Source organism: Trachemys scripta, chromosome 1 (genome assembly GCF_013100865.1).
Source record: "Trachemys scripta elegans isolate TJP31775 chromosome 1, CAS_Tse_1.0, whole genome shotgun sequence".
Classification (NCBI taxonomy): domain Eukaryota; kingdom Metazoa; phylum Chordata; order Testudines; family Emydidae; genus Trachemys; species Trachemys scripta.
Window position 1 is genome coordinate 457,645 of NC_048298.1, and position 14,800 is coordinate 472,444.

At 44.1% G+C, this 14,800-nt stretch overlaps 1 protein-coding gene and 1 pseudogene across 2 annotated transcripts in view; one reads left to right on the forward strand and one right to left on the reverse strand.

Moving 5' to 3' along the window:
- The window catches only part of PPP6R2 (protein phosphatase 6 regulatory subunit 2), a 112,253-nt gene that overhangs the window by 20,545 nt on the left and 76,908 nt on the right, over positions 1–14,800 (reverse strand). For both annotated transcript variants that reach the window (XM_034763235.1, XM_034763226.1), the window contains exons 19-21: positions 13,614–13,776; positions 13,164–13,252; positions 5,963–6,170 (exon numbers count right to left, since the gene is read on the reverse strand). In XM_034763235.1, coding sequence (XP_034619126.1) covers positions 5,963–6,170; positions 13,164–13,252; positions 13,614–13,776 — 460 coding nt within the window. The remainder of the gene's footprint in view (positions 1–5,962; positions 6,171–13,163; positions 13,253–13,613; positions 13,777–14,800) is intronic.
- On the forward strand, positions 7,961–8,748 carry LOC117873648 (annotated as a pseudogene).

Consider the following 14,800-nt stretch of genomic DNA (forward strand, 5'->3'; position numbering starts at 1 on the left):
CCCAGATCCTTTTCAGCAGTACTACCACCCAGCCAGTTATTTGCCATTGTTAAATGATGCATTTGATTTTTCCTTCCCAAGTGTAGTACTTTGCACTTGTTTTTACTGAATTTCATCTTGTTGTATAGTAAGATGAAATTCAGTTAATCTTCTATATGAGCTCCATCTCAGGCCAATTTTCCCTCTCTTAATTACTGAGAACCATTTCTCCATGTTTTGCAACTCCTTTGGAGGAGATTAGGAAAGACAACATTTATTGGGTGCATATGGGAAAAAACTTCAGTTTGTCTCACGGTAATCCCTTTGGTGATTGCTGACAATCATTCATGTCTTCAGAATCTCTGGCATAGCACAGTACTGATTTACTAAATGTTAACATACACTGTGAAATTATCGGTTATGTAGCACCATGACGACAAATGAGTTTTAAACCCTAATAATAAGCATTTCTTTAGCACTTGACATCCTCTTAGGACTTTACTACACACATTAATTCATTAATCATCTGCATCCCGGTGGAATAAATATTAGCTACATTTTATGGATGGGCAAACTAAAGCACAGACCCTCACACCAACATCTTCACAACTGAGCATCTAAAGTTATATACAATGTTATTACAGTCCCAGGATATTAGAGAGACAAGGTGGGTGACCAACTTCTCTTGGTGAGAAAGACAAGCGTATGAGCTTAAACAGAGCTCTTCTGCAGGTCTGGGAAATGTACTCAGAGTGTCACAGCAAAATACAAGGTGGGTCAGATTGTTTAGCATAAGTTGTTCACACATATTTCAAGGGACCGTTCAAAGTGAAGAGGCCCGCTAACACCTCTCTAGTCATAGGGGGAAAAGGGGAAAAAAGAAAAAAAGGCAGGTGGGCAGGGGGTAAAGTTCCAGATTGTTGTAATAAACTATAAATCCAGTGGGCTTATTCAGTCCATGATTTTTAGCATCTAGTAAAGTTATGCACTTAAGCTTCCAGGCTCATCTTTTGAATGTGTTGTGCAGGTTTCCTTTGAGGATGAGGACTGAGAGGTTAGATACAGAGTGATTGCTTTGTGAGTAAAGTGTTCACCCACAGGTGAGATGGTGTTCTTGTTTTTTATCATTTTTCTGTGATAGTTCATCTGAGAGCGCGGTGATTGGTTTCACCCACATAATTGTTTTGGGGGTATTTAGTGCACTGAGTGAAGTACACCACATCTTGTGATTAGGTATATGTAGGACTAATAGGTCTTGACAGGTGCGTTGTGGGGGGTGCTGATCATCGTAGCAGTGGAGATATCAACACATTTTGCATCTGTTGTTTTGGCAGGGCCTGGTGCTGCTAGGGTGACCAGACTGCAAGTGTGAAAAAGCGGGACGGGGGCAATCTGTAGCTCAAAGTAGCATTCTGGAACCCCACTGTGACACGATCAGGATATATTTGGTACAAAGTATGCCTTGTGAGGTATTATTTTAAAAGTCTTAACCTGTTGAACCTTAATATCCTATTGATTTGTATGTGCCATCATTGTATGTGATGTTATGAAGTATTGCTATATGTGTTACTGAAATATGTTGTGAGGATGGAAGATGCCCCCAGCTGGCCTTTCAGTAGGGACAAAGGAGTAGCTATCACTGGCGAGACAGGTGGTGATGGCCCATCAAGAATAACCCACTCTCCCAGAGGCGTCTCAGAGACAGCACATACGCCATGAGGGCAGCCTAACCCACATCACAGCAAGGATCTTTCTAGCAGCTGAAAGAAAGTATAAAAGAGGGACAGTGACATCATCACTTAGCCTCCCCCCCCACACACACGCACATCTCAACACCTGGAAGAGCATCTGGAAGACAAAGACTTTGAACTGGGGAGATTGGTTCCAGGCTGGAAGGAAGTTCAGTCTGTGTATTAGGAACTGTGAACTGCCTGTAACGTCTGTTAGGGTGAGACACTGCTTAATTCAAATCTTAATTAGTGTGCTAAAGTTAGTGTTTAGACTGCAAATTTATTTGTATTTCTTAGGTAACCAACTTTGATCTCTATGCCTGCTATTTATAGTCACTTAAAATCTATCTTTCTGTAGTTAATGAATCTGTTTTATGGCTCATAAAATGGTGTGCTGAAGATTACAAAGGCTGGTGCATGTCCACATTCCTTTGAAGAAGTGGCGAACTAACTAATGAGCTTGCACTGTCCAAGGGAGTCTTGAGCAGCATAAGACGATATATTTCTGGGGTGCAAGGCTGGGCTTTGGGGGGGATTAGCTGGCGCCTCTCTCTGTATGATTCATGAGTAACTCAAGGAGTATTCATGCAATTTAGCTGGTGGGGGGCTCCACATGCTGATGGCTGAGTGATCGCAGCGCCTCTAGGGGTTTGCTGCTCATCACTGGCATAGCACTGAGAGAGGTTGGAGAGTTAAGGAAGCACAGTGATGCAACAGTTCCAGGTTGTGCCCCTAATATCGGGATATCTGGTCAACCCAGGTGCTGCTCTGAGATGGTGTGTCCTGGCCTGTAAGGAACTTGCTTCTGATAATGACCTTGAAATTGCCTGGGGGAGAAGGGTTGTCTGAAAGCCAGAAGAGGGGGTTCTCATCAAGCATGGGTTATAGATGTTTGATGCTACCCTATATGGGTTCCAGTGTGGGGTAGTAGGTGTTAACTAGAGGTGTGTGGTCAGAGGCGGTTTATTTCTGTATTGAAGCAGGTTCAACCAGGGTATTTGGGTGGCCTGTTCCATGATGCAATCTACTTCTCTGGTAGAGAGTCCTTGTTAGGTGAAGGTGGTTTTAAGTGTGTTACGGGATATATCCCGGACTTTCTCCTCAGAGTATACTCTGTGTTATCCGAGTGCCTGGCTATAGTTAACAGATTTCTTGCTGCATTTGGGGTGGTTACTGGATCTGGGAAGGTAGGTGTGGTGATCCATGGGTTTCTTGTATATAGTTGTCTGTAAGGTTCCATTGTTGGAGCTGATCATGGTGTCCAGGAAGCTGAGCTACTGTGGAAGTGTTGTAGTGAGAGTTTAATGGATGGGTGGGCGGTCATAGAAGATGCGGTGGAAATCTATGAGGGAGTGTATGTCGTCCGTCCAGAGGATGAAAATATAATTGACGTATCTCAGGTATATCATTGGTTTCATGGTGCATTTGCCCAGAAATAATTCTTCAAGGTGGCCCACAAAGAGGTTGGCATATTGGGGAGCCATCCTAGTACCAATGGCTGTTCCCATAGTTTCAATTAAGTGTTTGTTGCTGAATATAAAAGCGTTATGGGTGAGGATGAAATGGATGAGTTTGGCAATATGTTTGGGGTGCATATCTGAGGATTGTTCATTATCTTGTAAATATCTGAGGCAGACTGCAATGTCATCCATTGTGAGGGAGGTTAGTGTACAGGGAAGTGACATCCATGGTTTTCCGAGATTCGCAGTTTCTGGCGGAAGTCAGCTGTAACCCTGGAGAAGCTGGTCCTTTGTGTGGTGAGCGGTGTGAGGATGGTTTCGGAGTCCTGATATTCCTTCAGTAAGAGTGCCATGGCATTTTTTCCTCTCCCCCACCCCCATGACTGGAGGGATGTTAACAGACCACTTCCCCTTGAAAGGTCCCTTGAAATGCGTGTGAACTGATTATGCTAAACAATCTGTTTCACTTTGTATTTAGCAGTGCCACTAGGGCAGAAGAAGAAGAAGAGCTCTGTGTGGCTCGAAAGCTTGTCGCTCTCACCAACAAAAGTTGATTCAATAAAAGATATTCCCTCACCAACCTCATCTAAAGTTAGGCACCTAAATTCATATTTATGGACTTAAGAGGCCTGATTTTCAGAGATAATGGCAGCCCCAACTTCCCCTTATGACAATGGGAGCCAAAGGAGCTTAGCTCTTCTGAAAAATCAGCTCACTTTTAATTAGTGCCTAAATATATATTTAGATGGTTTCAGCAGCCATTTGTTTTAATTTCTGGTTGAGATTATGGCTGTGGTAAGATATCACACTTTTATAGTGGAGATTGTGGTTATCGGAGTATTTGCTTGCATTGCAAAAGCAGAATTAGTTTAACCACAATCCTGCAAAACAAAGCAGGTTCTGGAAACCTTGTTGTTTTGGTTTTTAAGTTATAACTGTACTTACCTGAGAGAGATCCTTATTACTAAAAAACATTAATCTAAAATTACAATGCTTAGATTTAGCAGTGTCATGGGCAATGACGTATCTAGCTAATCAAAATAAGAATACCCTTTTCCCAATCTGCTGTGAAGCTAATGTAAAAGTCACGCAAAATGCCAAACAGGATTTAAACTGCTGTTGTGTTAAACTGAACCAAGACAGACAGCTAAATTTAGAGCACAACTCCGGCTGTAAATGCCATAGGTTCAGAGATGAAAAAACACATTTGGAAGACAGTGCTGGCCACCACTCTATGTTCCAAATGTTTTATTTTGTTAAAATTCAAGGATCAATGGACACGAGAAAAGGAGCCAAGTGTATTATGAACAGCAGAGAGGGCTACTAGCCTAGATGCCCGAGTCAGCAACATTGACCATCTTTCATTTCTTCAGCCTGGTCTCTGAAAGCACAATCTGCTGGGCCGTCATCTCTGTGCATGGAAATTTGTCCCATTTATCCAAGTAGCTCTCCTGAACCAAACTGCTCGTCAGCAATGAAATTTTATGCATCAGATTTTTATTTCAAGTCTACAGCAGAAAAGGCAGCCTGGACTGACACAGAAATTCAAAAATTTTCAGATTATAAAAAACTCAACACAGATTGGATTAACCAAAATCTGTCACTGGTTTATTTTCTCCAGCAATTTCTCTTTGTTTTACAGCCATGTTACTTCAGCACACCATTTTATGAGCCATCTTTCCTTATTCCCAGAAAGTGTTCACTGGAGTAATGAGGTGTGCCAGGTACCTCAAACTGACCATCCCCAAAAGGGAATGAATCGTTATATTATATACACCGGGTGAATAACTGCTCCTAGCAAGCTTTCCAAAAGATTGCGTCCCCAGTTAATTGGCTCATACCCTACAAGCACGTGCGAGGAGAACAGGAAAGAAAAAAAACGGATCTTGTGTAAAATTTCAGAAAGTACCAAGTTGCCCATTTTCAAAAGTGATTTGGGCACTTTGGAGCCTAAGTCACTTATCAAAATTTTACCCCCCATGCTTGGTCTATTCCCCTTTTAAGAACTGTGAACTTGTGAAATGTACCCTCTCCCCTGAGGTGTCTTATGGTAAAACCTTATGGAGGGTGTGTATTTCAGGGCTCTTACAAAGATGCTGTCCATAAGTTACCATAAACCTTGGGATTGTAATGTCTAATTCTGGGGGTCTGTGCGTCTTACAATTTAGGAATGAATTTCAAAAAAAATGAGGAAATAGCAATAACTTGAGCCATTTCAACCCCTCACCCCCAGCAGTTCTGTGGGATGCCGATCTCAATGCTGATCCGTAACACCATGTGTTATTCATGACACGAAGCCTCACGTGGCTCTGCTCGCGGATCTCACTCTTGGCTTGCATCCCCCACTACTATTCCACTCCTACATCTCAAGTGAGCTGATATTGCCGATTATGTGGTAGTTTTGCAATATGATTCAGTGGCTAGGAAGACCCACATTTTCACTTGTGAACTGAGACAGCATTTGTGTAACAGTAATAAATACTTTAATTTATCAGCACCCAGCACCCCGGAGGGCTGTAAAGCACCTTAACAAAACCGCCTACAGTCAACATTCAGAACCCAGGTCTCAGAAAATAAAAAGCTGGTGCATTAATCCTTAGTGCCATGATGTTCTCAGGCATGAACATTTTTATCTTGTTTTCATGAACAGGCCCTGCATCCCATGAGTGATTTACACTTGATTTTAAACCAGAGGTGAGTTGCCAATTGTCTTATGCCATATTTGGATTCAGATTACACCTTACAAAACCCTAGTTACATATCTACCCCATCCCCAGCTGATTTCTTTCGCACCTGGTGAACACAGCCTTCTCGTTCTTAGCATCCATGGTGAGTTTGATGGTTTCCTGGCCTGAGCCTGTACTGATGGTTTCTGTGACGATATCAGCTTTATCCTCCTCTTCCTCACTGTCTGAGCCTCCAGATGAGCTGCTGTCTGAAGCCACCAAAGGTGCCTTCCTTGCCACACAGACATTCCAAACGCAGGGTGAGGCAGCGCTGACTGCAAAGAAAGAATAAATAATTTGCATGAAAAAAAATGAACAGAAACACAGGACGAACTGCTAAAACTCTCAAATATATCCCAAATACTTTCAGTAAAATAGAATGGTTACTTAATCTATAGCAGCTGTGGTTCTTTGAAATGTTGTCAGTATGGATCCCACCATAGGCAGGTACGTGCCTCACATATGTGAGGTGGCTTGTTTTTTTTAATTATAGCATCCATCGGGGCTGCACACAGACCCTGTGCTTCCTTGTGCCAGGACATAAAGGCTGGAGCAGCCACAACCCTCCTTCGGGTCCCTCACAATTCAAAGCCCGTGTAGCTGAGGTCTCCCAAAGCGGGGATGGAGGACGAGTTGTGGGATCCACACTGACATCAGCATCTCAAAGAAACACAATTTCTGTAAAGTAAGTAACCGTTCTCTCTTCTTCAAGTATGCATCTCTGTGGAACTCTTTGGTGACTGGCAAGCGGTATCCCCTAGGAATGGTGGCAATGAGGAGTTACAGCTGCACCAGTGATGCAGAGATTGTAGTACTGATCTCTCGAACATGGCATCTGCTCTAGCAACTAAGTCCAATGCATTATGCTTGACAAAAGTCAATGGGCACATTTGTGAAGCAAGCAGAAGATGTTATTGGAGCTCTGGTGGAATAAACCTGATGTTCAGTGGGAGAGGTACACCAGCTAGCTACACTGTGTTAAGCATTTTGATACCCTCTGTGAGGAGGTGACTTGACCATTAGAATATCCAGCTGCCACTCTAGACACATAGGGAGATAGTGTGAATGATTTGATCCTGTCAATGTAACAAAGCATAGTCCTGGATACATCTAGTGTGTGTCATTTCCTTCTTCCATGTGCCAAGTGTGGTTCTGGGAAGACGACGGGCAGGATGATTGACAGGTTTAGATGAAATTCTGAGCCCACCCTAGGAATGAATTTGGTGTAGCTGCAGCACCACCATGACGCTATGGAATGTTGTACTGAGAGTGGGGAAAGGGTTCGGCCAGAAGTGTCTGAAACTCAGTCACTCTCCTGGCCAGAGTAACAGAGACTGCGTTCAAAGCAAGGTGATGCAGGGCACAGGCTGACAGAGGTTCAAATGGAGGTTCCATGAGTCACAGGACTAGACTGAGGTCTCAGGAGAGGTAGGTTCTCTGACTTTCGGCAAATGCATAATGACCCTTTGAGAAACTCTGATATCATGGGGTAAGAGAAGAGCAACCCTGACCATACAGGCAAACGGAAATCACCACAAGGTGGGCTTTAATAGAGCTAACCGCCAGTCTGGCCAGTCTGAAGTGCAATAAGAAGCTGATGATACGTAATATCGAGGGGGCTGGGCAGGGTCCAGACTGTGTTGGGCAGCCCATTCTGAAAAACCTTTTTCATTGATGTGAATGTGTGTTCTTCTGGTACATGCTTTACTGCTCTATATTACGATTTCCTGGACCTGTAGGAAGCAGACTCTGTCCATTGTACTCAACCAGCCAGCAGCCATGACATCAGGTGCAGTGACTTCAGGTCTGGATGGAGTATCTGACCATGATGTTATGAGAACAGGTCTGGACAGGGTGGGAGCTGAATGAAAGGCCAGATACATATTTGCAGCAGGCCATCAGCCGAAACAGTCTTGGCCAATACGAAGCCACAAGAACAGTTGGAAGGTCCCTGAGTAGCGGTTGTGGTCCCGGCTGAGAGCGGGAGAGGTGGGTCGGAGGCAGCACTGGGAGCGTCCTAGCCCCTGGGTGGCAGCTCCCCGCGTGCCCGGCCTGGCAGTGCACCATGTCGGTCAGCGATATATTCATCACCTTGCAGGGGGTCCTCACCGCTAACCAGGACATCCTAGAGGAAATCAGGAAAGTGGTTCAGACCCTGGAACAGATGGCTTGGGAGATATTAATGCTGCTGCAGGGGGTTCACCAGGGAGCTGGATTTCAGGACATACCAAAGAAGTGTCAGAAGGCTCGAGAACACTTTGGCGCATTCAAAACACAGCTAGCATCTCTGAAGACCAAGTTTCCAGCTGATCAGTACTACAGATTTCACGAACACTGGACGTTTGTGCTACAGCGCTTGGTGTTTCTGGCAGCATTTGTTGTCTACTAGGAGACAAACATTAGTGACTCGAGAAGCGGTTACAGAAATACTTGGAATTGAGGCTGATCAATGTCCAGGTGAAAACCTCTCTCTTGAAGACTACCTCTCTGGGATTCTGACTCTCGCCAGTGAGTTGTCTAGGTTGGCAGTGAACAGTGTCATCGCAGGTGACTATTCTCGTCCTCTTCACATCTCCACCTTCATTAACTAGCTGGATTCTGGCTTCCGTCTCTTCAATCTGAAAAATGACTCCTTGAGGAAGCGCTACGACGGCTTGAAGTACAACGTCAAGAAAACTGAGGAAGTGGTTTATGACTTGTCAATCCGAGGACTCAATAAGGAGGCAGCGAGTGATGCTGGGGGAGAGAAACAGAAGCTGCTGTTCTAGCAGCATCATGGATTACCTCAGATGGTTGCCAGTGAGAGAGGTGTGTTAGCAAAGCCCTCCCGCCGTAGTTTAGAAGAACCACAAGCTGAAAAGTGCTCTCTATTTTCTCTTGATTTTGGAAGTCTCCCTGGGACTCAGGGAAGTCAGTGGAAAGGCATATGAGAATACTTGGGACTACTGCAGAAAGAAGGTGTCCTGTAACAACTTCAGATTCATGCTCACTTTGGAACAAAATCTCTGGCACTTGGCATTGATGACAAAAGCAAACATGTCAATCACTGGGTTTTCCCAACACAGGAACATCGCTGCTATGATGGATTTCCACAGATCAATTGTTTGCTCAGAAAATCAACCATGTTGTTACTGACACCCAGCAGGTGAAGTGTGAGACAGTTCTCGAGGCACCCAGAGCTGCGAGTCACCTTGTTATCCCCCTGCCTCTAGCATGAGAGTGTCTTTCTTGTGGTAGCAAAGTGTCAGCACCCTGACACCACCAGTCTTTCAGCCATTCAAGTACTCTTCTCCGGGCTTATGCCAGCCCTAATTTTGCCTTATAGACTCAGAGTTTAAGGTCAGAAGGGACCATTATGATTGTCTAGTCTGACCTCCTGCACAACGCAGGCCACAGAATCTCACCCACCCACTCCTGTAACAAACCTCTGACCTATGTCTGAGCTATTAAAGTCCTCAACTTGTGATGTAAAGACTTCATGGTGCAGAGAATCCTCCAGCAAGTGACCTGTGCCCCATGCTGCAGAAGAAAGCGAAAAATCCCCAGGGCCTCTGCCAATCTGCCCTGGAGGAAAATTCCTTCCCGACTCCAAATATGGTGATCAGCTAAACCCTGAGCGTGTGGGCAAGACTCACCAGCCAGACACCCAGGAAAGAATTCTCTGTAGTAACTCAGATATGTCTTTTGCCTCCACTGCTCCCCTTGGAAGGCTATTCCAGAACTTCACTCCTCAGATGGTTAGAAACCTTAGTCTAATTTCAAGTCTAACCTTCCTGATGGTCAGTTTATATCCATTTGTTCTTGTGTCCACATTGGTACGGAGCTTAAATAATTTCTCTCCCTCCCTGGTATTTATCCCTCTGATATATTTATAGAGAGCAATCATATCTTCCCTCAGCTTTCTTATGGTTAGGCTAAACAAGCTCTTTGAGTCTCCTTTCATAAGACAGGTTTTCCATTCCTCGGATCATCCTAGTAGCCCTTCTCTGTACCTGTTCCAGTTTGAATTCATCCTTCTTAAACATGGGAGACCAGAACTGCACACAATATTCCAGATGAGGTCTCACCAGTGCCTTGTATAACGGTACTAACACCACCTTATCGCTACTGGAAATGTGAGTCTATGCTCTCATTGGACCAGAACTGACCAGGACTCCTCAAACTCTATCATCTATGATGGGATAAGAAATTATTTTTTGGAGTTCCCTAGCAGGCTTATGTGCTGCTACCACCACTAGGCATTTGGCAAGACTCTCTGCAGCGACAGTCCAAACTGCCAAGAAGACCAAGAACCCTAGGTTTGGGCAGGCATAAAAGTATTCAAAACCTTCTGGTGGCACCTGATCCCTTTTCTCTGCACACCTAGAGGTGGGAAGAAGAATAGCTGAGATCTGCCAGAGCCTTTTGGATGGTTGTAGTATACCTTCATTACTAGGGAGAGTAATTCTGGTCGGTGTCATCACAATGACACCCAGGATATCAAAGAGCTTATGAGACTTCCTGTAGAAACAGTCTTATGTCCAAGATCTCCGCAGGTCAGGGCAGGAGGCCCTGGAAGGCTTTAAAGTCCTCTAATGCTGGCATAGGTGCTGGTGTTACTGCCTCATCCAGCAATGAGGAGGATTCCTTGCTGGGACATGGGGATTGTTGTTGTCCCTCTATCGTCTCCTGTTCCTGTGGTGGCCTAGCCATAAAAGCAGTTGGGAAACATGATCATCTTTTTCTAGACGTGCAGGAAGGAGAGCTGCTGCTCCTCAGAACGTGGAAGGACAGCCCCCAGTAAGACTAATATGGCCAAAGTGGCCTATTGTATGGGTTCTGACCAAATTGGGGCTGGCTGGCCCAGCTCCACTCCCATGCCATTTGGGGCAGCGCTCTGAATGGGAGCTCTTTAATACCCTCCTTATGGCCATTTTCCAATGATGGGGAGAGGAATCTCTGCTCAGTGCTGGAGAGAAGGAACGTGTTAGCAATGGTAAGGAGGAATCTCTCTCAATTGAAGGGAACTGCTAAGGGATGGCATGCTGCCAGCCACCTCTTTGGTATGAGGAATGTCTCCAGGGGTGATATGGACACCTGAAGTCCTTGCTCAACTCCGTCATGGGGATCAGTACTGGTATCCAGGCCAGGCCTCCTGCTCTGCCCATCTGCTTAGGGGCTTTGCTTTTGGAGTGGTGTCCTAGGTATTCCCTCCAGAAGACTCCCTCGGCCTTGAAGCTGTGCTTATGCTCGAACCAGCTATGCAATCCAGTGTCCTGTTTTGAGCACGCACAGGTGCCAGCTTTTCTACTTGAGTTGGGGCAGTCAATAGAGGAGCCGGAGTTGTAAGCACCAGAACTACTGGTGCAGAGGTGCTCGGCACCACAGCTGTCGTCACTGAGGTCTTACACACTGGAGATTTCACTGATGAGGAGGTGGTCAGCATCAGATGTGCTGACTCTGCTGGTGTCTTTTCACTCTCTTTCCACCGCCCTATCTCGGAACGTGAAGAGTGTTCGATAGGGTCCAATACTGGTTTATCCAATCTCGCTCTGGTTGTAACCATTTACCTCTAGGACCAAAGTGACCTGCACAGATTGCTCAACTAAATGCCACTTCAGCCATGTGTCCCTGGACTTGTGGGTCCTGGCAGAAAAGGACTCACACAAAAAGCACTTATCCAGGATGTGGCAGTCTCCTAGTTAGAAATGGTTATCAGCTCTGTCCATCCTTGATGGAGATCAGTCCATTGCAGGAAGGTAGGGTTTGAACCCTGAGAGCTTAGACTTCACCGTGAGACATGGAGCTTGGCACAAAGTGCCTTGTCCCACTGTACAGGGGAGTTGTCTATCAATTTTTTTTTTTTTTGAAGGAACATCTTTCGGAGAAAGGGGGTGTGAAGACAGAATTTTTCACTAACTGGGTGGAAAGAACTGAACAGAGTAGCAGTCAGGCACTTGCTGGGTTCCGTTTCATTGCCACAGGTGGTAAGAGGGAACTAAGGGAGGGTTGCAGCCACTCGACCCTTTATGCCCTCTCATGGGAACATGAGGAGCATAGAGTGTGTGCATGGCCCTGACCAACACTGCTATTCAAAAGAATCCAGTCTCATGCACATGTACACGCACTTGGGCTCCACACTGACCCATACTCAAAAAAGAGACCTGTCATAGGAGGATTACAAAGATTGTGCTTCCATACAGCTAGAAGCATGGATGGGAATAAACTGCACTGGGAATCTACCCTGATTTTCATAGGTACCTTTAATAATCTTAATGTTCTGAACTGTGACAAGATTGGGGCAAATTTGTGTCTCTACTATTGATTCTTAAAACCCTGTTTTGATCTAAAATGGGTGAAAATGCAACCAGGAGTTTCTTAATTTGATGTTCTGGCATTTATTAATGTCTTGAGGTTTGTTTGTTTGATATCAGTAAGATCAGTTTGAGGACCTGAAAACCAAAGCACCAGAGGGGATTTTCTAGGTTAACAGGAGAATCAAGCTCTAAACTAGCACTGAATGGAGCACAAAAAATTCAGAGGTTTAAATGCTTATTACCCCCGCCTTTTTTTGGGTCAAGAAATTAGACAGAAAAATCTCACTAGATATCCAGTACTTTCTGGCTGTGGCTCATCAGAAATACAACAGGGATAGCGTCTCTTGCTGGGTTTTGGCATTTCTACTTCTGGTATCAGATAAAAATCATGCAACACAAAGGAGTGTGAATTTATTTTCAAAAAGTTAAACCAAAATTTCAAAGCCTTTCAGCTTCAGTTCTGGGAGAAGCTCCAGATTGGTTCTCTAATCTAGCCTCAAAGACACCGATATTAGTGCTTTAGTCTCTTCTGTCACTACTTTCATCGTCTCCCTTCTATTGGAATCCAGATTCAAAGATCACTTTTTGTGGTATTACAATGTTTAGTCACTGATTTTATAAAGGAACACTTGGAAAGAAATAGGAAGGAATTTGCTGCTACAGCACAGTGCTTACAAGGTGTAAATGTGGGTCCTCCGCAATTTAACCATAATCCTATAAACATACAAGTTACTACTTCATTACTGATGAGAGTGTAACCAATGCAAAGTAGCAGCATTTCTTACTGTTTCGTTAGGGGGCTTAACCCACATTTAGGAGCTCTAATATGTCTGAGTGGATCTATCACGTAACATCTGTGAGGAAGCACTGGACAGGAACTTTGCCCCACAAACCTGGGATGTTAGGCAATACTCAAAATGGTTACAGATGCAAATTAACCCCTTTACATTTCATAATAATATTGCCACTTACAGTTCTTGTCCTGACCCTGCTTGGGGTTTCCCTCTGAGTCACTGCTTTCTGTATCCACAGGAGAACTACATCTGGGACCTGATTCTGAGCTAGAAAAGAAAAGACCCGAGAATGAACCACAGCTGCACTGGTCCTGATATAGGCTACTTAGAAATAACTCCTAAAAAAAGAAGTTATTACAAGCAACCCTAATAACTTACAGAATAGTCAGAGCCTTGCAACAGTGACAATATATACAGTATCATTATAGTACGAGATATGGATACCATGGATTTCAATCAGTGCCAACACAGAGGTGAGAGTATTGATTCAGAATCCACACAGACAATATGTAGAGAAAAGCAAAGAAAGATTACAGCACAGACCCCTAGCCAGTTATTCCATACAATCACACGCCAAACATTCTTTCAGAATTTGTGGAGAAGTTATTGGCATTTATACTTCATTTACCAACAAAAAGGTTGGAAGTCTGTAAATTTTGCCCATCCTTTCTCCTCAGGAGTGGCTGTCTCTGGTGCTGCTGAATCCCATACACTTGATCCAACATCCATGGCCACACAGGGTGCCGGGGGGTTTGAATTCACAGACTCAAACACAGCTGTCCACCCAGATCCTGAAGGTACAAAGATAAACAAAAGTTTCTTTTGTACAACCTTACACCTTCACAAAAAAAGGTCAAAGTGGGGGGAGGGGGGGGGGGAATTCCCAGAGGTAAAAAACAAAAATTGTGCAATGGGAATCCTTATGGGAATCTATAGGAGGACTGTAGGTGAATCTCATGTTGAAAGAAATCAGGCCATTTACCGTTTTATCTGAAAATTGGTTTCTCTGACAAATATTGTAACCTCCACAATAGGGGAGCACTTATTAAGAAATGTATTTATACAATTCTGTAACTGCAATGCACTAGCTGCAGGCACACAGTGTGCTGCAGGCAAGATCTGGGCAAGTTTCTATCCATCTAGGTACTTATATGTCCCTTATCACCATACTATCTGAATGTGTCAATCATTAATGGAATTCATCCTCTCAATGTCCCTATGAGGTAGGGAAGTGCTATTATCCCCATTTTTACAGGGGGGAACTGATGTACTGGGTAGATTATCCAAGGTCACACAGGTGGTCAAATAACAGAGCCAGGGATTAAATCCAAATCTCCCGAGTCCCAGTCCAGTGCCTTATCTATTAGAACATCCTTCTATCTCCTCAGTTTCAGACACACAGTTCTAACAGTGATTTGTTTCCTGATCTGCAATGCAGTACCTCTCTTAATACAATGTGTATTGTGCCAAACCAATCAGCTGTTGAGGAACATGCATAAATTAGGAGGTGATTCACCAAACCTATATTCACTCATGAATTGTACCAATATCTGAACTTAGTTTCTAGACAAAGACAATTGCATCAATTACGTGATCCACAGAAAGTGCCTGTTGTATAAATATTCTTAATTTAATTGGCCTGGATGTAGATGTCCCTCTGATGATGACCTGAAAATATCTGTGTTTTTGTAACACAAACAGTAGATAATGGCAGTGGAAAGTTATTGTTTTTTACAGGAGCAGACTTGCACAATGCTATCAGTTCTTCTGTAGCAACAACACTTGAAAAAAATAACATTTCTCTCTGCAAATTTT